The sequence below is a fragment of the Eurypyga helias genome, unplaced genomic scaffold (genome assembly GCF_000690775.1).
Source record: "Eurypyga helias isolate BGI_N326 unplaced genomic scaffold, ASM69077v1 scaffold3127, whole genome shotgun sequence".
NCBI lineage: Eukaryota > Metazoa > Chordata > Aves > Eurypygiformes > Eurypygidae > Eurypyga > Eurypyga helias.
In genome coordinates, this window is record NW_010263490.1 from 14,554 (window position 1) to 37,515 (window position 22,962).

At 50.1% G+C, this 22,962-nt stretch overlaps 1 protein-coding gene across 1 annotated transcript; it reads right to left on the bottom strand.

Annotated features, from left to right (window-relative positions):
• Positions 1–3,564: 3,564 nt before the first annotated feature.
• On the bottom strand, positions 3,565–19,506 carry LRRC75B (leucine rich repeat containing 75B). Its single transcript, XM_010156037.1, has 4 exons — positions 19,480–19,506; positions 18,929–19,057; positions 15,573–15,685; positions 3,565–4,218 (listed from the first exon to the last, which is right to left on the bottom strand). The coding sequence occupies exons 1-4, from the start codon at positions 19,504–19,506 to the stop codon at positions 3,696–3,698; spliced, it is 792 nt and encodes a 263-aa protein (XP_010154339.1). The 3' UTR covers positions 3,565–3,695.
• Between the last annotated feature and the right edge of the window lie 3,456 nt (positions 19,507–22,962).

A 22,962-nucleotide genomic window follows, 5' to 3' on the forward strand; every position in this document is an offset into this window, starting at 1 on the left:
CGTGTGTGCTGCTGAGGTCACAGCCCTGCACCAGCAGGTACGGGACTGGGGAGTGTATTTAATATGACAGGGACCCCTCTCTCCTGCTGTGTTATCTAGCAGGAGATGGAGGCTCACTGCAGAGCAGGCATCCCCTGATTTAGGAGCATAACTAAGATGGTCCCTCTGGGTATGAGTGAGGAAACCTGAATTAGCAGCTCATCCCTTTAATCCCCTTTGAGAGCCCTGAGCTTTCTCATTCAGTGCAAGATAGGCTCATTTGCGTTGTGTCATCCTCTCACAGACCTTTGTGAACTCTGCTTTTATGAAAATAGCTTCCTCTGGATTTGGGGCTGCCAGGCCTGCCCCTTGAGCATGCACCTCATCTACAGGGGGCCACTGGGGCATGTCCCGGCTCTGGAGCTGGGTGCACACCGCTGTGCTCCCGCAGAGTCCTTCCCCTGGCAGTGCCATTGGGAGCTGGCAGGGAACTGCTGGGCGTGCTGTGATAGTTTCTCCACCACTAAGCTGCAGTCCATCGGAGTTCATCCAAGAAGCAGTGGCAACTTCCTAGGCCAGGACCTCCTAATTTGCATTTGCATGTTTGTTCACAACCAGTTCTCCATGGGGAGGTTTCTATGGTGAAGCAACCAAGTGTGTGTGGAGGAATAAACACGGATCCCACAGCTGCTCAGTCTGTTTCAAGCCGTGCTTTATCTCCAGCTCCTGGAGCTGCCAACTGGCAGCCAGGCATTGCCAGTGATGAGCACAGAATTCCCTTCAAGGGGCTGAATGTCTCATCTCCATCCTGCTGGTTAGCACACCTCAGACCAAACCCACAACTTTCAGCAGGGCTGAAAACAGGCTGCACAGATCCTCCCTGGGGCTGGGCCAGGGACTCTGCAGGGAGGAGCTGCATCAGTGGTAGGCTGCGTGCTTGGGGTCTTGCCTCATTTCGGAGGGATGCCGCTGTTATGGAAAAGCTATGAAAATGCCTCGATGAAGAGCCTTACAGAGACAATGCTCAGAGCCAAAGACCGAATGCTCAGCACCCCAGCTCCCTCTTCCTAGATACGCCACTGACTCAGCAGGCAGCTCCAAGGCTTCATTTAAATGCTTCGTGCCCGAGTTTTCTTCTTGGCACAGAGTCTGCTCTGCTTAGACTGTAAGAGTTTAAGCTGATCTTGCTGACATTTCAAATACTTTTCATTTTTGCTGAAAGGTATTTTGGAAGGAAAAGAAGAAAAAATTAATACCATCCCTTCCACAGCAGGGGAGGAAACAGATAGCATACTGAGAAGGGAAAAATGGGTTATGAGAAGAAAGGTAGGTGGTGACCTCTGAAAGCAGCATGGCCCTTCCCCCAGTAATGGGAATGGCCACTTCAGCAGCTCTGTTTTTCCTTTTGCAAAACAATCTCATGCTCCCCAAATACAGTCTTTGCCATAGAAATTACTCCAGATTCCCCAGAAGGGCTTATCAAGGTGTGTTTGGGTGACAATTGTGCAGGGGAGCACAGGCTCCCTTCCCACCTTGGGTTGTGCTGGGGCCTGGCCAAATTTGCACTCCCTGTTCCCTGTATTCCTGGCCAAACATCACATTCTGACTATGTCAGGGCCTTTTCTCTTCCACCTCCGTTGGGATGGGGCAGCTAGTACCTGGCTCCAGCTGTATCTGCTTTACCTTCTTGTATCTTGGGCTCTTTCTGGTCAGCAGGACAGAGACTTTACAACACTTCTGTTTGGAAGTTAACAACATGAAGGTTATGAAGTCCTGTTCCAGTCACCGGTGTACAAACAGGACTGGGTCCAGCATTTGCCATGTTAGGTGGTAATACGCAGCACAGTGTCTCTAAACCCAGCTTTCTTCCTCAGCTTTTGGTGGTTCATCAGAGACACCAATACCTGCCAGTGCCCTCACACTCCTGGTCCAAAGGGAATAAACCACTTGACAAATATCAATTTGCTTCTTGCAATGTCTTGTAAAATCAGCAAGGACCATAAAGGGTGTGTTACCTGTTTCATGTGGATTCCAAAGGGGATAAACCACTTGACAAATATCATCGATTTGCTTCTTGCAATGTCTTGTAAAATCAGCAAGGACCATAAAGGGTGTGTTACCTGTTTCATGTGGATTTGCGTGACTTAGTATATGAGAGTTGCTTATTGTGTTGAGACTCCCAGAGAGAATCAGCAGAGGAAGGCAAAGTTACCACTGTTAATTTAGGAGGGCCAGGATTTACATCTGGTTTTTAATATGTCTGATTTCTTTAACTTTTAACTCTTTCATAAACACAGCTGCTCTCTGAATTCCTGCAGGGGCAGATAATTGAGAGGACTTGACTTACCAGCTAAAGCCCAATCAGTTTGTTTGTATCAGCACCTTGCAGCATGAAGGGTGGCAGCCTACCACAAATGAACATCCACGTTTCCCTTTTCTTAGAGGAACAAACCACTCTCACCAGTGTGCATGGTACCTGCTGATCCTCTCCCACACTGCTCAGGCACTGCATGAGGACTCCTGGTCCATATTCTTGCAGCAACTGGGCTGCTGGCTCGATTTGTGAACAACCCAGATACTCAGACTCCATAGTACTTCCCACTCATGTCCAAGAGAACTGTTTATTAAGTTTACATAGAGCATGAGCAATGTGGAAAACACTAGAAATATTGCATCAGTGGTTTGGTTTTTGGACAGCTTTGGAAATGGTGATGCAGCCGCTCACATCATGTCTGTATTACGAGGTATGCAATATGCCATGAGGAGCCAAAGCTTTGCCTTTAGTTTGGGAAGTGCCCACCTCTGGCATGATCACTGCTTGCTCCTCTAGTGCCACAGTTATGCACTTAGCTGTCTGCTTTTCCTCAATTTCACTTGGAACTTGTAATTTTAGTACAAAAGCACAGTTTTTGAAACCAATCCTGCTAATCCACAAGACCGTTCCCCCTCCCTCTCCTCCCCCCCACCTCCCATCCCATCCCAACTCATCCCATCCCCCATGCTCCCACCAACACATACCTCCTTCCCCTCCCTCTCACCCCGGGTCACAGAGCAAATATCCTGATGCTGCAGTTCCAAGCCATGTGTCCGCCCCAGCCTACGCAATCCAATGGTCTCTGACCAAGTCCCTTTGTTCAGACATTAATACAAAACACACAATAGGAAAAAAACAAAACAAAAGGAGCCAGACACAAGAGGGAGACACACTGCCGGGCTCCAGCTCTGGCCTCTGAGCCCTTCCACTAAGCTCCACAACAGCTAGGCTCTTGGGTACCTCCTTTCACACTCAAGGCTGCAGGTCCCAAGGTTTCCAAGGTGCATAGGAAAAGGAAGAAAGGAAGTAAACTACAAGCCTGTTTCTGTTTTAGGTTCCCCCCCAACCCTTTCCCTCAACCCAATGGCTGCTGGAGGATATTCTTGACTCCGACAGGTCTTTTCCCGTCTTCCAGTGAGACCCTGCCTGGGGACCAGGTTCACTGTAAGTCACTGGTTCCTCTCTGGAACGTGGGCGATGGGTTTGGCAGTGAGGGGAGGGAGCGGAGCACGTTGTGGGGGGACGACAGGCTTTTGTCTCACAGCAAGTGGGGGGGAGATGTCAGGGAAGGCAAGAGAAAAGAGCCAAAGGAAGCCGGTAAAGCTGGCCCTCTGCTTGATGTTTGTACTCAAGACTTCTCCTTGGGGCGGCTTCAGTGTGCCAGTGACAGCCTGTTGTCCAGTCACCTCTCGCAGCCCTGCTGAGAGAAAGCACGTGGCGGGGTGCTTCCTGCTGCTTCGTCCTCTGGCTGGCTGCCCTCGTGCCCGCTGGAGATCTCTGAGTCGCAGTCGAGCGCCTCATAGATGGTAGGCAGAGTGGTCTGCTGGCTGAGGCGCTTACGCAGGCCCACGAGCAATGGCTGCGGCATGGAGGAGACATCCACGTTGTTGCCAAGGTCAACCCAGGCCAGGCAAGGGAACTTGTTCATGTCCTTCATGGTGTCAGTCAGCTCCTTCATGGTCGCCCGTGTCAGTCGGTTGCCATTGAGGGAAAGGTGGGTGAGCTTGGGTAGTGCCCAGAGGAAGGGCAGCAGGAGGCGCACCATGTCGTCATTCAGCTCGGTGAAGCTCAGGTCCACAGAGGTGAGGTGGTCCCCGTTGTTCTGCAGGTAGTAGGCCATGCGGTGGACATCTCGCATGGTCAGGGGGATCCCTGACAAATCCATGGACTCCTGGCTCACCTTCTTCTGCAAGCTGGTCTTCAGGCTAATGATGGAAAGGGGTAGAGAGAGAGAGATCATCAAGGGGACCACTCTCCTCCACCTCTCACCCAAGTGACAGATCATTTGGAACAGGGGAGAACTCATGAAGAACATGGGTTAGAATATTAAGCAAAGGGTTAATAGAGTTCATCTGGGAAACGAGCACAAAGTTTGCACCACGCCTCTGGGCAGACTGTGTCCTGGGGCTTTCCCCATATATTCTCAGCACTTACACATAAACTTTGCCAGAACTGGCTAAACGCAGGATGCTAAAGTGTCTTCTGCTAGCACATTTCAATGGGTTTGTCTGCATGTGCACGTACAGACGCTCCTGCAGGGAAAACAAAAATGACCAAGGCAAGCAAACTTTCCAAGTGCACTGGTTTGCACTGTGTGGGGGCTGTTTGTGTGCCACCTCTCCAGGTGAACGCCAAGGTCTGCTGCCAACAGACTGTGCTGCAGGGCTACTGCAGAGTACAACAGTGTTAAAAGGCTGAGAAATTGGTATTTTATCAGGAAAACAATCCATAGGCAAAGTGCACTCCAGGAGTGGGTTTACTGCATGTCCCTTTAAAAGCCTTCCCAAGCAGCACTCAGTCAGTAAACAGCACCGGTGGCTGCCTATTTGGGTCTCTGTGGTCAGCTGATCATCTGGGATCTGCTGCAGCTCTGAGGAGGTGGGGAGGGTATAAGGGTGCTAAAAGAAATCTAGAGAGATGGGTTCAGCCATTTCTCTTGCTTCTGCCTGGTAAGTAGAGTGAGGAGGCAGTAGGCAAGCAGTACAGCAGGCAAAGCTGTGCTAGGGGGCTGTTGGGTGTGCAAAGGGAGTGGGATGTGGACTTTTATGGCGGACTATGGGTTTGTGAGAGTGCTGTGAGAAGTGGGAGCTGTGGGGCCATAGAAGCAAGTGGGGATACACTGCAAGATTGAGTAGAAATGTCTGTTGGTGTAACATATGAGAACCTAATCCCTTAGTGTAAATGATATTAGTCTTGCAGTCCTTTCAGACACATCTAGCTTTAAGGATGTAGGAGCCCCACTAGTGTGCTCAGTGGGTCTACAAGTGCCTTGTTGACACTGGGAGGAGCAGGGTGGGTTAAGAATTAACCACCAATTCAAAGGTCCCCACTCTTCCTATCTGGCTCTCTGTAGTGTCCTGCACACCTGTGGCACAGCCAGTCCCTGAGAGCAATGGGTACATGGGGACATGCAATTTCCTTGGAGGAGGCGGCAGCACCGCAGGAGCTCCCGTGGCAGGTGAGAACGTCCCTACAAGCCTTAGCGTTGCCAGGCACTTCTGCAGTTGTGGAGGGGATGTGACACTGCCTCTAGTTTTGCTTTACATATGCAGTTCATGGCATCCTGGAAACCTCAGCCCTTAATAATCCCCTGTGAGCATGTGATAACACAAGTGTACATCAGCGCAGGCAACAGCCCTTTGTGAACACATTCAACACTGGCGAACTTGTAGCTGTGCTTCCTTGTAGAAGCATGAGGTGGAGGGACCTCATGGCCTGCCCTGTCAGTTCTCAAGCCCACAAATCCCTGCTCTGGGTTTAGCAGCACTTCATTCACGCTACTTCTGTGTGCGTCCTTGTGCTTCCCTTGGGAACTAACTGTGCAAGGCTGAGGTTGTATCTGCAAGCGTGCATTTGAGCTGATGAGCTCTCGTGGTAGAGAAGAAATAACAATATGGAATAATTTATATTCAGGCCTAAAGGTTTAAAAGAGCATTATGTATTACTTACTAAATGTTTACACTCTCATAACCCAGACTATTCCTCAGAAGATCGTAGGAGGGGCAAGGGGAGCAGTGCCTGTCTGTACTGTCATACAGCAGAGACTGATGTAGTGGTGAATTGTAACTGGTCTGAAAACACACGTGAGTTCTCCAAAGGGCCTTCACTTGAAGACTGTACTTGATATCTCTCCAATATCAGGGCCCCAGAGACAGGTTGAATTAATCAACCACGTTGTTTGTAGCAGTGGTGCAGTTCTCTCAGCTGCTGCAATAGCAGTAGTTGTGAACTGTGTGTGCTGCAGTCTGGATTGGCACTGGGCTAGCCTCCCTTTTCCTGGTAATCCAAGGAATGCTTGATATCAGCCCAGGCTGCCTGGGAGCTGTATTTCTTCAACTCTTCTGGAAAAACAATGTGTGGGGTTTTTTTGTGTAGTTTGTCACCAACACTGGCAGTGGTGTAGCACAGTCTACTGCAAAAGAGGGTTTAACGTGTATAAAATTGTCTGGGGACTGACCTCAAAGCTGGAAGAGTCTCAGGTCTCCCCTGGTGCAACTATTATCCCTTCAGCTGTGCTAGATGTTTATCTGGGCGTTTGATACAGAGTACTTGCTGTTCCAGCAAAACAAAGCATCACATGCAAAGTGGAGGTGTGTGTTCATATTGGTCAGATTAAGTGGGGAGAAATGAATCTTGAGCATAAACCTGACTGCCCAGGGGAAACAGTCCCTTAAATCCAGCAGCGACTGGTACAAGAGATGAGACAAGTGGGTTCAGAGTAAGGCTTTGCTGGGGGTGTGAGGGGATACAGGATAAGCAAGCACAGAAGCAAGCCTGTAATTACTTCAGTGCCTGTTTTGTGTAAGCGCAGCCTGTGGCTCCTAGAAAGTCTCTTCCCTGGTGCTGTCAACCCATGGCAGATCCTGGGGAGGAGGCACAGAAAGGAGACAGAAACCTACAGATGCCTCCCCCAGCCCCAAGCCTTGTCGGAGTCTGTGCAAAGCCTCCCCTGACCTTCCTCTTGTAAAGCTACAAGCCTTAGAGGTCCCAGTTTGGGATGGGAACCAGGCTGGAGTGGGGACCACTGGAGGGCATGTCTGAGCCGGCACCGCTCCCGCTGTGGGCCTCACCATTCAGGTGCCGTTTTTCCTGCTGGGTCTGCAACAGCAGCTTTCTTAACGAGGGGTAAGTTTTAATGGCTCTTGGGGTGCCCTTTTGCGTAACTTGGCTCTGAGTGCAGCCAGTGATTGAGGGGAGATGTCAGAAGAACAAATGCAACGTGCTTGTCTGTCTCTGCCCGTGAAGCCTCCCCTCCTGTTGCCTGCAATGCAGGGACTGCAGTAATAAGTCACGGTCCGTGTTCTGACCGGAGCAGGTACCTTCTGCTGCTCTCCCCAGCCACAAGCCAATACCCTAAGGAGGCTTTAATCAAGCAGACACATTATCTTCCCATAACTGATTCTCCAGACTGGACTGCTCCTGGCTGAATGTGCTTAAACCCTCCTGTCCTGTGCCAGAGCCCTCCCTCTGTCCTTTGCTGGCTTGTTTTTCTTTCCTTTCCTGTGTTTTTGCTGCTTCCTTTTGCCCTCATTGCTGTACCTGCCAGGGTAACTCTGGGCCTCCTGTCTCAGCACTGTGGGCTCCTCCTGTGTTTAAGCTGTTCTCTTGCCTATAAAAATGCATCTCGTAGGGATGTGTCTGTAGAAGCCTCGCGTGGTGGACACAGTCCCTAATGCTGCAGCCAGGCCCTCAGCTCTCTGGTAAGTGCTGAAGCATGGCATCTGATGCCCCATGCATGCGGTGAACCCTGGCAGTTCTCCTCCTCACTCCTTGGTGTTTCTGTGCAGCTACGAGAGGTGCAGCTAAATACCACCTCTGGGGCAGGGCACTGAGTAGCTGCCCACTCCTTCTCTTCTGTCGCTCTAGAGGTAAATGTATCTTTGTCAGAAAAGGGACAGAGAGACGTGGGTAGATGCTTTACTCTGAAATGTCTGAGATTTGGGGGTTTGGGGAATTTTTTGAGCTCTGCTAAGCTGTATTTTTCTTGGGGGGAGGCACAATACACAGGACATCAAGCTCTCGGACACTTGTGCAGCAGCTGAGAAAATGCCAGATATATTTCCAGGGAAATGGGCCATCTATTATCCCCTAATTTCTGCAAGTAAAATAGGCTTAAAGATTGCTTCAGCTGCAGCAGCTTTTTTTTTTTTTCCTTTGTGTGAGACAAAACAGCTACTTAGCGACGTGGCTCTTGATGCCCATGGGACTTGTGGCAGAGGACTGGAGGCTGGATTAACCTAATGCTACGGCAACTGGTGCTGTGTGCAGATTGAGAATTGTGGGGATTTGCATCTAACAAGGATCTGGCTCCTGGATGCAGGGAAGCAGACTCTATCTGTAGCAAGCTTAGAGAGCAAACAAACCCCCACTCCCTCACATGCTGGAGAAATGGCTGCAAGTGAGAAATTCCATGAAACTTTGAGCAAGAAGGGCAATGGGCAGCCTGTCCCCCACTGCCTACCTGGAGCTAGATGCAGCATCCTGTGAAGAACGGTGCCTGCCTGCCTGCTCCCCCATGCTCTCTAGGTGCCTGTAACCCTAGTCCAGCCCTTCTGAGGGATGACAGCTCTTCTGGGTACATCTCCTTGCTTCTCATGTGAAACAAGTTGTTCTTGCATCATTGACAACTCCCTTCTTGGGGTCTGGCCTTTCTCCCACTTATCCCTTCGCTAGGTACCAACTCTACTCCAGCAGGCATTAGCCAGCAGTCCACAGGCTGCACCGTGAGCCTGGCTTCTGAAGTCCACCCAGGACCAGTTCAGACAGCGTAGGGGTCTGAGGGACCTGCAGGTCTTGGAAGAAGGCTTTCTATCAATGAGAAATGTGGGCCAGAAAAGGCATGAAACCCTCTTGTGCCTCCTTTGGCTTTTTTTCTGGGATAAAAGTCTTCCTCTCCCCACATATGGCTCAGTCACTATTCCTGCCTCCTGGGAACTCTACTAACATAAGCAAATTCCGAGCTGTCTTGAGATGAAACAATTAGAAGACCTGAAATTAATTGCTAGGGTTTTGTCTCCAGGACCTATCCCAAGGGGCCTAACCCTCAGGCTCTCTTCCAAGTGCTTCTTTGAGTCCATGAAGCTGAGGGCTCAGCACACTTTTTTATTAGCACTGAATCCCTTCAGTTTCTTGCTCATCAGCAAAATTCTTTGGTGGCAGCAGGGAAGGGGTGTAATGGTTCCTGATTGTTGCTAAGATGGGACTCGCTTCAGCCACAGCAGTGCCTGACCTCTGATTAGCTTTGTGGTGTTTGGAGGAGCTAGTTCAGCCCAAGAATGTTCAGGTTCCTGGAGTCCCAGACTCATTTCCTTGTCTCCATGCTACAGAGAGAGGCTAGGGGGAGACAGTAATAGGATTTCAGTAATGAGGGATGCCTACTACTCCCTGCCTGTCTCTCTGGGGAATTACCAGCTTTCTCCCCCTCTCCCTTTTATTTTTACATTTAATTTGCTTCCAAATGCAAAATTTTCCTGATGCCAGAGACTCCCATCACTGTGCATCCCCTCCTTCATTAACAGGCACTGCCAGTAGTGGCTAATTAGCCATGAGTCAGGTATCTCTTGGCTGCTCTTCCTTGCATAGACCCTAGTGACAGGCATGTTTGGATGGCTTCTCTGCTTTGAGCAGTGATTTAGGGGATGGACTCTGGGCTTTTTAATCACACGCTTAGCATAATCTGCTTGCTCTGCTGCCCTGTGGCACAGGTGCTGCTGTGCTGGGCTGGCTTTAGCTGCCTCCAGTGAGACACAACGCAGGAAAGAGAAGCCTCAAAAGCACTGACCTGGACTAATGCAGCCCAAGCTGTTCTGAGGCTGGGCCCGGTACCTCTGTGAAGATGGGGGCAGTGCACAAACAGGCCACTTCCATGAGAAGTCCCTTAGTCACATCTCCATCCTTGTACCCAAGCTCTTTTGATCAACTGTGGGGAGATCCCTCACTGTGGACAGAAGGGAGTGCCAAGGTGGCTTTTCTTCTACCACCCTCTCTCTGCAACTGGGATGGGACATGGGTATCTGTAGGCAGTGATGGAGCTGGGTGCCTCTCCTCCTCCTAGCTCTGCTGGCCTCTTCACTCTGTCCTTGAAGGTATATTCAAGAGAGCTGTGAATCCTTGGTCTTCCTGTTGCCACTTGATCCATCCAAGACCTCTGGCTGTTTCCCTTTCTTTATTTAGGTGTATCCTAGCAAAGCAGGGAATAATACTACTTTCTCACTGTAAATGTCAGGTATCAGTCTGTATCCTTGTCAGACCTTCAACTGTGTAAGAGTCACAAAGGCACAAGTTCTCTGCTGATTCCTTTTAGCTACCATCTGCCACTCAGCCTCTACTATTTCACAGTCTCTCTCTCTGTCAAAGTGTCCTGCTTCTCCTGCCTGTCAGTCTTGGACTCCTGATTTGTGACAGGGCAGTGTCAAGCTGCTGGACGACCATCTCCATCTTTGACCATCTCCAACAGCCTTTGCAGATGTACCTGACTCTTGATGCTGCTGGGAACCCCAATCATGGGTAGTGTTTGGGTCTCTCAGCACTGTAAGATGGGGGGAGGGGACAGTTCCTGCCTCTCTCCACAACTTACCATCTCGTGTCTGTCCAGCTGACATTTCTGTGAGCAGCAGCTTCTTTAAAACATTGTGTGGGGCAGCTCCTGTACTCCCATATGCCTATGACCAGGTGGCTTTAGTTAACTGACTGATATTCTCTAGCCTGGCTTCCTATCTCTAAAGAAAAAAAAACTATTTACCCTGTTTCATAAGGGTGAGATGAAGCTCTCGTTAATATTCACCTCATGCCATGTGAAGGCTAGGATCTAATCTGCCAGAGCTGTCATCTGCAGCCCTGAGTGATGTTTTCAAGGAGGGGAAAAAAAAAAAACCCACCAAAGATCCAAAGCCCTTTAGAGCTGTTTCCGTGCAGTTTTCTAGACGCAAGTGCTTTCACTGCATTTTAAAAGTGCATCTAATGTCGCAATGTCTGAGCAATGCACATCGATATCTGAGAAACAGCAGTGAGCCCAGAAGGGATACTCTTTTCTCCACCAAGCTTTGGATTAGCCAAGATGTTTCAAAATGAAATTCCCTCAGATGAGCAAAGTAAAAGTGTGGTGAGACTTGTGAAAAGGAAAGCCTAGATGCATACAGTTTGGGAGTTAACTCCATGCACACAGCTGCCTTTGCTCTTCCAGGACCAGTCACTGAAATATCTGGGGTTTTCTTCCGTGCCAGGAACACCCTGCTTGTAATGATCACTCTGTGTTTGCTGCCTGCATGTTCTGTGGATTCAGGTTTGATCCTCTGCACTCAAGAAAGGAAGTAGTTACACTTAAGTGGCCAGCTCTGGGGACAAGGGAAGTGGAAAACACATAAGGATCCCTGGCATGGCTTTGCCAAGACAGCTCAGTTGTAATCCACAGCTTATTGATTGCAGTACTACACTGTGATCTAGCTCTCCAGACAAACGTTGCCTTCACCTGGTACCCTTCTTCCTCTTCACTCTGAGTTGCAGTCCAGTGCAGCTTTACCCTCAGAAAGTAATACACCCCTAGATTCAGGGATGCAGATAGTGGGACTAGCACTAGAACACATAGTTCTTCTGCACTGCTGAGTTAAAAAAACGTCAAGACTTCTGAAACCAAGAAATAATATAAAAAAATTCTGCATCTGTCAAAATAGCACAGAAGAGGTGTTGATATCCTAAAATCTTATGTCTGCAGAAAGGAGCGTTTCTTAATCCATTACTCCTTACACTATAAACATCAACTTAATGAGAAAGCAAAGCTGGAGTTATACAGCTCTCCAGAATGTATTCTGCTCATTAAGTGTGAGTGATCTATACAACTGTAAAATGGTGCTAAAGCTGAATCCCTGTTAGGATATAAGGGACTGACAGTTGTGCAGTGAAGTCATGCTGGTCCCTGCTATGGAAATCTTATCCTCCAGCTTTTGAGTTTTTAATTTCAAAACCCTCAGTAAATCCCCCAGGAGCATGACTTCCCTGTTCGGTGGGGCTGCCAACCCCACTGGGTCAGCTACGAGGTGGGGTGGCAGGCTGTTGACTGGAAGCTGCAGACCTGAGACAGGATTTTGCAGGAAAGGAGAATTGAACCCTGTGGTTTCATTGTGGCCAACCTGTGCGAGTGTCACCTGGGCAGCTGAAATAGTCTCTCTGGGTAGCTGTCAGCTGACACTGACAGTTTACAAGGCAGACAGCCACTAGCATGGATGCAGAGGGCAAACCGCCTCCCAGAATCACCTTTGACAGTTTAATCAAGCAGAGAAGCCAGACACAGATGGTGGCACTTGGGCCATCTGGGCTGAATTTCTCCCCCGTGCTTCAGCTGCTGTTGCACTGAGTCCACTGTGCTGCAATAAGCTTTCTCCTTCCATGTCTCTGTATGGACTCTGCTTCTGGCCTGGGGCATTCAGCTGATGATAGATGTGACCTGACTTCTCTGCCAGCCCCAGGGCCAGGTGCCACTTGACAGTCGTTTCTGTCGTAGCTCTTCAGAGGAGTGGCCGAACAGGATAAACAGCAGCCCACTGTGTCCTGTGCAAGGCACACTGCACTTCAGCTGCAGTCCTAGCCCTGGGTTGAACACAGCAGTGTTTAAGGTAGTGTGGAAGCAGATGGGACCTCTGGCTTTAGTGGGGAGCAGGTCTGAGGTTAAGCGAGGTCTAGAGGAACATCTGTGCCTATCTGGGAGGCTCTTGCATTTGATGCTTTGCTGACAGTCTATTTGTGAATATTGAGTATCTCATTGGGTGCTACAGCATAAGACTATTCCTTCTTGGTAGAAGCATGATTGGTTCTTCATGGATGTGCAGTTCCAGATGTCCTGGCATTGCTTGTATCATCAAGGAGTGCTTGACAAAGTGTGTCCTACCCTTTCTGCTGTGTGAGTTCATGGGTGGCTCAGGTTTGTACTTGCTCAGTGTTGTGGGTCCCGCTGGGAGTAGATGGGGAGGTAACTACCGTTAGTTTGTGACCTGCTGGTCTGCTATTTGGTGGTGGGGAGGGACACCTGATCCAGCTCCGGTATTGCAGGTCCCATCTCCCATACCATATCTCCGTAACAGCCCAAACATAATTAAAACCTGGCAAAGCTTAGATGCTCTAAGCTCTCCATATGGCTGGGCTTGTTAATTATCTCCTGGACCCATCTGACTGCTGCCAGAAAGCAGAAATCGCATTTCAGAAGAGAACAAGGGGGTCCTGCATCAGCTCTGTGAGAGCAAGAAGCCAAAGCCCAGGAGACTTCAAAAGCAAGAGGAGAATTCCGTTCCTGAATGTGGTCTCCATGCACTGATTCTTCCCTGTTGTCCCAAATCCCCACTGGATTTTTGAAATGCTTTCAAAGGTGCCACACCCATGTTTTTTATGGACCTTGAAGGCAGGAAGGGTGCAAGCCAAGGGCACGGGCTCAGAGACAGAGATTATAGTAAAATACCCCCACTTGCAGACAGAGGGAAGTGGGGAACTCATATCAGGTAAAAACAGCCTGGCTGGACAAAATTAGGCCCTGGTATCTCCAAATGAAGCAGCTAATTCTTGCCTTCCTGCTACTGGCAACATCCATCTTCTTGCAGCAGCCTTGGATGCCAATTCTGCAGGCGCCTTTTCCCGCAAACTGTAAACTAGTTCTTCTTGTCTTAAAAAAGGAAGCTCTGCTGTTTAATATTTAATCAGAAGTATTCTGTGCCTTATGTAATACCTTGCAGCCTGGCTGCCAAGCAAGGCCACCCATTTTACACCTCTATTTCCCTCCACCACACACTGCCTTGCTGCCCTCTCCCTGCTTGTACTCACAGATGCTCTGTACCTGGCCAGTACTTTGGGCCTCACCCCTCTGTGTGGGATTTGGGCTCAATCCCAAATTGACCTGCCCTCTGTGTTGTTAGAAGGGATGAGTTTGCAGCAGGCGGTCTCTGCTCTCCCCGCGCTGTGCAACCAGAGGAAACACCTCCAGTTTGACTCTCCAGCTGGAGAAGAGATTTGTTCTGCCTGCAGATGGGAGTGTGGGGGCAGAGCGTTTTAGGTAGCGTCAGGGAGGGATTTCTCACTTGGAAAACCAGAATGAAGCTGGGTTTCAGCAAAAGAGAGCTTGGAAAGGAATGGAGACAGCCACCCTCTGTAGAGCTCTCCCTGTCTCCAGCACTTGTCTTTAAGCCTCCCCTCTCTGTCTTGGGAGGGGACAGGGATAAGGTCAGACCTGCTGTCTGCATCCTGCATCTCCAGCGCTCTGCATGATCCCATAACAAAGATGTCATCTACCTGTGAGTGGGTGTGGAAAAGGACTCGCTCAGCTCTGGTCCCTTGGTCTTGTTCTGTGCTGTGGTTCCCACGTGCAAACTGGCACAAACAGTCCTGCCCTGTGGGGAGCTGGGGATGAGCACACTGAAAGTCACAGAGGGCTCAGATTCAGTGCCAAATGGGCTACAGGTATGAGAGGCAGATGACTTGAAATCATGGTATTAGGGATTTTATTCCTTAAGATGCAGTGGGGACCTGCCTTGGAATCAGAATGAAAGGTATGGTGGAAATGTCAATTCCCATTAGAGATTTTAAGTTGCTGACACATGCATCAAAGACTCCGAGAGTCTCAGGAAAGCTCAAGGCCACTCTCAGTGCTGCCAGTTTTGCATTTCTTTTTACCCAATCCTGCATTTATTTCTGTGAAGCTAATGGGACTGACATGAGCTCCTCTTAGCCACTTCTCTGTCTTCAGCACTGGTGATCTGTGTCACAGGAGCAGGCTTTGCTTGAAGAAGACAAGGAGAGAAGGGGTGGATTTATAAGAAGGAGGGATTGTTCTTTTATCTGGTTAGAAGAGCCAGCAAGTGTCAAGGACAGGACAAGTGTGGGTGTCTGAACATGTCTGTAGTAGTGGAAAGCAGCTGCCATCTGGCAGCTGCCTGTGGCCAACGTGCCTTGAGTCAGGTTCCCTCTGCGCGAGGCTCTGCATCACCTCTGATCCCTCTCCTGGTTCCGGCAGGGAAGTGGGAGGTAAGGTTGGTCACCTCTCTGCCAGCCATCCCGAGTGGTTCCTACTCGATGGGGTGATCAGCTCGTGGTAGTGGCTCATAATGGGAGCAGCTCCCTGCAGGAAGGGAAGTTTTACTGGGATAGGCAAGGACAAAGTGGGGTGCAGAGCTGGGGGCCGGCTCAGCTCAGCACATGGGGGTGTGTATGGGCAAGGCTGCCAGCTCTGGCCATGCTCCTAGGGCCAAACAAACACCCTAAGCCCTGCCGGGGAGGTCTGCACTGTGCAATCACTGTTTCAGTGGGATTGATTCAGTGCACTCGGGAGAGGCTGAGGCACTGTAAGGCTACATGAAAAGGAGTAAATACTAAACCAGACTGGGGAGAGGGGTGTTGGCACTGACCCTGTGCCATCTGGCTGAGATTTTGTAAGAAACTGAGCAGAGGCTGTCATGCAGGTTTTCAGCCCTGCCTTTCTCTGAGAAGGGCAGTTGTGGCAGACTGGGATGGTGCTTGGGTCCAGCAGGACCCCTGGCAGATTCCCCTCCATGCCTATCCACGCTGTCCCTGCCAGGCTGCTTACCACACTTGGGACTTTCTCCGGGGCAAGCCGTGCCGGTGCCATTTCGAGTGGGGAGTTAGGTGGTAAATCAGCTGCCTGCAGATCCTGTCCGAGGACTTCCAGGGGTCATATTCCTGAAAGCAAAGAGACAGCTTAGCCTCTGTGTGCACCACGGCAGAACAAGGGGAGGACAGAGGAGGATGGGAAAGGAACAGAGGTGGGTAGTAGAGGAGCAGAGGAATGTATACAGAGGAGGAGATGAAGAGAAGAGGATGAAAGAGGAATCGTGAGAAGGCCTGAGATGCCTCTGTACCACATGCCATCTCCTCCTGGGGTGGAGGAGGAGGAGTAGGAGCTCTTCACTGCCAGGAGGGACCCCAGCCCAGCCTGCATGTTTCTGCCCAGAATGGGGCTACAAATTCACAGCTGACCAAGGAGCAAGTGGAGTTCAGAAGAGGGGGTTATTTTCTAGAGCTGCAGCAGGGGGTTCTGCTCTAGGCCAGGCAACACCCAGCAAGGTGGGGTGAGGCTGAGAACACAAGAAGGGCTCTGTGCAGAGACCCCTTATACCCTTTTCTTCAAAAGATCTCTTCTTTTAAAAAAAACGCAATATGGTGACAGCATGGGTGTCAGCTCCTCACTGCTGTATCCTCAGCATCACCCATGCCCAGCTGGGCAGAAGAGATGCCACCTCCTAGTGTTACAGGACTATGCTAAATTTCTATCAATCACCTTGCCTCCCAACCTGCGGACTGTCTTTGGACTGACCGTTTGTTCCACTCATGTGGGCAGAACAGCAGTCAGCACCCTTTCCCCATCCCCCAGGTGTGCTTCTTGTTGGGAGAGATGTGCCCTGGGACATCCCTGCTCCTTCAGCAGCACCCTGACTCTGTTCCCTCCCATGCTTCAGCTGGGAACTGCCAGGATAGGGAACCAGTGAGTTCCCCATACTCCTACTTCCTTGCAGTCCATTCTGCTCCTGGAGATTTGAGTCTGGAAGCTTCCCAATGCCAACAGTTCCCTCCAGCTGTTGGAGGGAACGGCATCTCCAGGAAGAGATGGCACCAAGACGGTTGCTACTTTCCCAGGTTTATTTTTGCACATGTTCTCTACGGCCGTGACTTTGAACAGCACCTCTCTTCCGCTGGTAAGGCACAAGGGCAAATGGCAGCTGCTGAAGGTTGGGATTTCTGCCCCCTCCATCATATTTTCCAAATTCTGGCAGACACCTGCATTCCCATTCCTCAGCCCTCCAGCCGTGGTGCAACATGTGCATTCAGGGATTTGATAGGTAAACATAGAGTAAAGCTGTCAGGGAATATGCTAATTTATTCTTCATTGCAAGCGGGTAAAGTGCTGTACTGTGGGCCAACAGCTGCACTGTGACTCTCCTAAGCAGCCGCTGAATCAGCTGCACTCCCCAGGGATGCGCTGCCAGCATGTGGTTGTCCTGCTGTGCCAAAAGGAGAGGGATCCAGCCTCAGTGCTCAGCAGAACACCCCTGATCGCTGTCCCAGCTCCCCCAGGAACCCCACGGGGACTGGCCCATGCCACTGGGTTAGGTGCCTTGTTCTACACTACTACTGTGCTGGCAAGGCTGCAACTGGCACTCTGCTGTCCCCGACAACAGCAAACCTTTCCAAGTGGGTGCACGTGCACACCAGGCTTCAGCACAGAAGCTGGCACAATGCTCTGCAAGCGTTTGGTGGCTCGCAACTGAGAATTACCCTCCTGTTCCTTCCCATGTCTTCACTGACTTAATTTCCACTGACAGTGGGAATTGCACTCGGCCTGCCTGCCTGTAATGCAGTTACATCCACCAGATGCTCAGCCAGGGTCAGAGAGGGGACGTGGTCTGCCAGTGTTTGCGCTGGGTAGGGTGTTGGTGCTGTAGGGTGCTGAGTCTGTCCAACCCTTTATGCTGGGTAGGGTGTGGGTGCTGAGTCTGTCCAACCCTTTAATTAAACTCCCATTGGCTTTGAGGGGCAGCTCAGCTGCTCAACGTCTTCCTTAGGAACGGGGAAAATCTTATCTGGATAATGGCACATCTGTCACTGCAGATAAGTATGTGCATCTATATGACATGAAAATGGCAGGGGCGAGCATACGCAGGTATATAAAAAGTGTCGTGTGTTATCTGTAGGCGCCTGGGGACTGGAGTAGGGTGATGTGCCCTCGTGCTGCCTCCCCGGAAGGGCACTGCAAAGTATGGGGTTGGAGATGGTTTGGTAGAGCAGCTGGAGATGAGGTCAAGTGAAGTATGGTTAAGAGGTACTACTGCTGTGACCCATCCCCTTCCTTTTTAGATGCTTATAAAATCTACACGAAAATTACACTTGAAAAGAGGATTTTTTCAGGCTGCATTGTGGCCCAATGATGATGATTAAACTTCAGCTAAATGTAGTTTGGCTGTTGAGACCTGACTGGTTAATTGTTATCAGAGAGCCTCAGGAGATGGCAGAACAAGGTTAGAAATGCCAGTAATCTACAGCAGGCATTCAGTGTATTCCCTGGGGTGCTGCTGTTTGCTCTGAGCTGTGTGTACTTAATATCTCTCTTTGCATAAAGAAATTCACTCCATTGCTCTCCTTATAAAGCAAACATGACACTTGCCAAGCCTGATGAGCAAACGGATGTAGTACAAATCCACGTATTTGTGGTGGCAAAGGGTAACAGTAGATGCTGGTGTTGCAGCGGGACTGTGGTATCTGTGACGTCTGTCTGCACGCAGCCTTGCCTGCCTTGGTCTCCCCTCTCCTTGTTCGCTGAAGGAAAGCAATGGAGCAGTGCAGGAATACTGCGCACGTAACACATTTGCTTCCTGAACCCTGAGTTGCAATGTGTTTCTACAGCACCATTCTTTACTCAGAGATTCAGGGGGTTATATGGTGGATGTAATGCTGGGCTAGGGAAGTTACGTACAGCAAAGGACCCAGGAAGAGAGAGGTTCTTGTCCTACTCCCGCAGAGCCACCAGCCTGGCCAGGGCTGCAGAGATCTCTGTTCCCCACTGTAGCCCCATAAGTTAGCGGCTTTGAGCCTCCGGGGCATACCACTGAACAGGGCATCACCATCCACCCCGTGTATTTTTATCTGGTTTTTACCCTGTCATCAAGTTTACTCTACGCACAAAAAGCAAATAACCTGATTTCTGCACACATAACTGCTCCCTCCTTCAGGTGCATTCATGTTCTGAGGTAGTTTTAACCAATTTCTACAGAAATATGCACAACAATCTATATGCTACCACTCCAAGGGCATACACTAGCTGGCTCTGAAGGATTGCAGAGCACCACCCAGCTCCAGCCACCCCATTATGGCTCTCTTTGCATCACTGCTATTTTGCAAAATGTCTACTGAGCTGAGGGAAGAGTTTACCTTTTTGGGACACTGCAGATCTCTAGCGAGGCTCATCAGCAAGTCATGGGAGATGGGATCCACCAAGTTGAGGAAAGTTGCATTTTTGTAGAGCACTTCATTGAGGAATGTTCCTTCCAGTCCCAGGTCCTACAAGAAAAACACAGTCAGTCAGATACATGGGCTCCCTTGGAACTATGACCATCAGTGTCTTGAAATCAGAAAGTAAATCCCATGAGGTGCCAGCTGATTGCTCAATAGAAACTGTCCTACAAAGGTGAAGAAGCTGTGTCTGACCGAGCACTGCTGTGATGGGGGATGCGGACAGCCAGAGAGCTGACTGAGATGCAGTGTTGAGCTAGTCAACCTACAGACTGACCGTCTTGTTTCCACCTACCACTGGAAGGTGACAGCAGTATCATTTCCAGGCTGGCTAGAGCCCAGAGAGAATTAGTTCCAGAGAACCTCACAGTTTTGTCAGCCTCTATGTGTGAATCTGCTGCAGAAGCTGAGCAGGAAGGCTTGGCTCTAAACCTGTTTCTCCAATCTCAGCTTTTCTGGAAGAATCAAACCTTTCTCAGGTATTTAGATACTGCCATACACACTGGTGGTGGCTGCCTGAGCAAAAGTCCTGCCCATCCCTGTGAGTTTAGCTGTGCTTTGAAGTTCTCAGTAAGTGCTAAGCACTGGTGGTATTGCCTTTTAGGGTGTAATGGTAAACGTAAAAATAGCTCTACACGATGGTCGTGGGGAGTCCTCTTGCCATCTTCCACAGTGTGAGTTAGGGGAACATCTGTGCTCCATGCAACTTACCCGCATGGACCAGGGTATGGGGCACCTTTGGATGTTCTGGAGGAAACCTCAGCATCCTTGGAAACAAAAAGGTCCCTCAGGGGCCAGATATGGGATACTGCCAAGAACTAAGCTGTTTCTTGTGAAGAAGAAAGCTAAGATCTAATAAATGATACAGTTATGACAATCAGGAGGTACCATAGAGCTTGGGTAGAGAAGGGGAGGGAAAGCATCTGAGAACAAGAGATCCCATCCTCACATGAAAACACCTCAAAGGCAAAAAAAAAAGGTATCCCAGGAGTAGGAATGTAGAATAATAATGCTCCCTAATAGGGATAGTGCTGAGTTTGATTCAGTTGACAAGGAGGGCTCAGCTGAGGGAGGAAGCAAGTCCTATGTCCATTTTGTATGCTGCTGCCAGGAGAAATGAATAAGCAAATGGGTGCCCCATATGTTCGTGCTGCTCCACTGAATGTGTGCTTCAGGCACCACCCAGTGAGAGATGCACTGAGAGCTTAAAAAAGAGAGAGAGAGAGAAAAAAAAAAGAAAAGAGCTGGGCGTATACATATACATCACCAGCAGGGATGGAGCCAGAGCTGACAGAGATGTGGGATCTTAACCCTAAGCAGCAATCAAAGCCAGTGCTGTAGCCACTCTCCCCTGCTCAGGATATGCTTGGATCAAGCAGAGAGCACAATACAAAAGAGACTCTGGCTACAGATCTAGTGGAGAAAAGGAGAATAAATCAAATGCTTTAGAGCCCCATCACTGTGTGTACACAGATGATAGCCACAAGCAACCAAGGAACCCAAGCAGTGGATCAGCCCTGAAGGACCAACAGCCACAGCTGGACGTGGGCCAGGAGCGTACCAAGGCATCCTGCCAATATCTCCCTTAACCATAAGGCTTCAGGGAAATGGAGCCTCCTACGCCAAGCGTAATATGCACCGATGAAGCAAGCTGCCGGGAGAATGGCATGGCTGGGCATGCAGCAGTGGATGCCAGAGCAGTATTTAAACTCCCCCAGTTGGAGCTATACCATTAAGATGAATCTGCATTCCCATTATAAGTCCTGCCTGCAAGGGTTATTTATAAATAATATAGCTGTGAATATTCACCTCATGTTGATAGTCCATAAATTCTTAGCCCAGGGCATTTTCTGGTTCCTCTTATTTCCCTCCCTCTCTCATTTCTTGAAGAAGTTTGTACTTTTTCTTGTACTTTGTCTGTCGGGAGCAGCAGTCTGCCTTGCATTGGGAGCCAGCGTCCTTCAGTTTGGCTGAGCGTGTCTGTTGATCTGGGGAGGCTGCGATTTTGGTCCTGTCATTGCTCTGCTTCTCTGGGCTGTCTGCACGCTGGCCCAAGGCACGTGGACAAGGCGCAGTGTTAAATATCCTCACTGTCCACTCGCATGAACAAGGTATCTCTTTTTTTTTACAGGTAAAAACCAGACCCTTACCTGGGACACATTAATCCGTGACTCCTGAGAGCCTGTTACTGCAAGGTAAGCCAGTCTGTGTAAGGAAGGACATGCTGAAGGGCTTAAGGGCTCAATTCAGCTGAGGAGCGAGGGAAATTTGTCAGTGAGAAAAAAGGCCGATTGTAGTACCCTTCGAAGCCGACACTGGACGCATGAGGAGCACTGGTTTGGATTCCGTGACCCCAGACCGCCTGACGGTTGTGTTTAGTTGTTGAAGGGTGTGGTAGGTGTTAGTGGTGTAGCCCTCTGCCTCTGAAATCTCTGAGCACACAAGGAACCAGACGCTTTGGGGTGGCGTTGGATGGGTTCCCGTCTTACTTGGCGGAGGAAGGCTGTGTTGTGACTACAGGATGCATGTCCCACTGCTGTCGTGAGCAGATGAACGGAGGGTCTCTGTTTTGACATGGATGAGTAGAGATGGGACCAGGAATAACAAGGGGCACTGGAGGGCAGTGGACAAAATCTGAGTGTTCAGGAAGCAGAGTGTTTAACTGATCCTGAAAGGAGCTGGCAGGCTGCATTGAAAGGGGGGCTTAGAAATGGCCCTCTATTCCAGATGGCCCCGTGCCTTAGCGTTCAAACCCTGGCTGCTCACAGATGGACCTTCTGGAGACCTCTGAGGTTTGTGGGGGATTTCAGTGCTTCAGCCTCAAGGAGAGGTGCTGAGCGCTACAGAAAATGACATTCTGTAGTTCTGGCCTCTGGCATACCCTACAAAAGTCTGTTCATGTTATGTCCCCACGTTCATGAAATGAGTGGTTGCCTCTTTTTCTTCATACGCTTCTTGTAACAGCGCCTTTCCCAAACTGCCTTCGAAATCTTACTGAACCCTTGTCCACCACACTGGTGCACACATGCAGGCTCTCTGCTGAGCGTTTATCAGTCTACACGTGTGGCAAGAAGAGTGTCTGTGGTGCTGGTAACAAACCTCACGTGAATGCTAAGGCAGTGGACAGGAAAAGCAGAGATGTACTTTTTTGGTCCTGTAAATTCTTAGTTCTGAGCGTGCAACTTGCTGGTGGCCTGTGGCATTGACCAGCGCTGTTGGATGTGCTGTAAAACCCAGGACACTCAGAGCAGAGACTGGGCTGTTGTTAATGCAGCTCCCTGCGGTGTAGTGTGGCTGCACAAGCACCCCAGCAAGCCCATCCCTGATCCAACGTACTCACACCCAAAGGTTACTTGCCGCTCTGTGCGTTCCCAAGATGAAGTAGGTCATTATCTAATGAAGTAACATGATAAGCTAAGAACCGATCGTGTTTTATGTCCAAATCAGAGGACTGGTCCCCTGTGCTACTGACTGCAGAGTTGCCTGCAGTTTGAGGGAGCTGAGTTTGCCTGGAAAGTGGTGGTAGCACTGAGTGATGGAGGAGATGGCTCTGTTCCAGCGGCAGGGCTGTCCTCAGCATCAGTTTGGCATCACGCTGTCTGCACACTGGCTTTTCTGTTCCTGAATGGCGGCAGACAGAAACAAGCTCCCACTGATACACTGACCCCTTTACCTCTCCTCTCAGCCTAGGCTGGCTCAGAGGTCCTCTCCAAAACCATCCTGGGTGCTCCCAGAAGACCAGCCTGGCTGGGCAAGCGTCCTGGGATGTGGCAGCAGCGGGAAGGCAGTGGCTTTTCTCTGGGGGTCACCAATCCAAAGCACACCCAGGGGCTGGCACGGAGGGGTCTAGGTGAGGACTGCTGAGGCTCGGACACCCCTTCTGCGTGCATCACAGCATCACAGCTCCGGGGCACGGAGCGGCGGGGGGTGGCACAGAGAGCTACAAACCCACA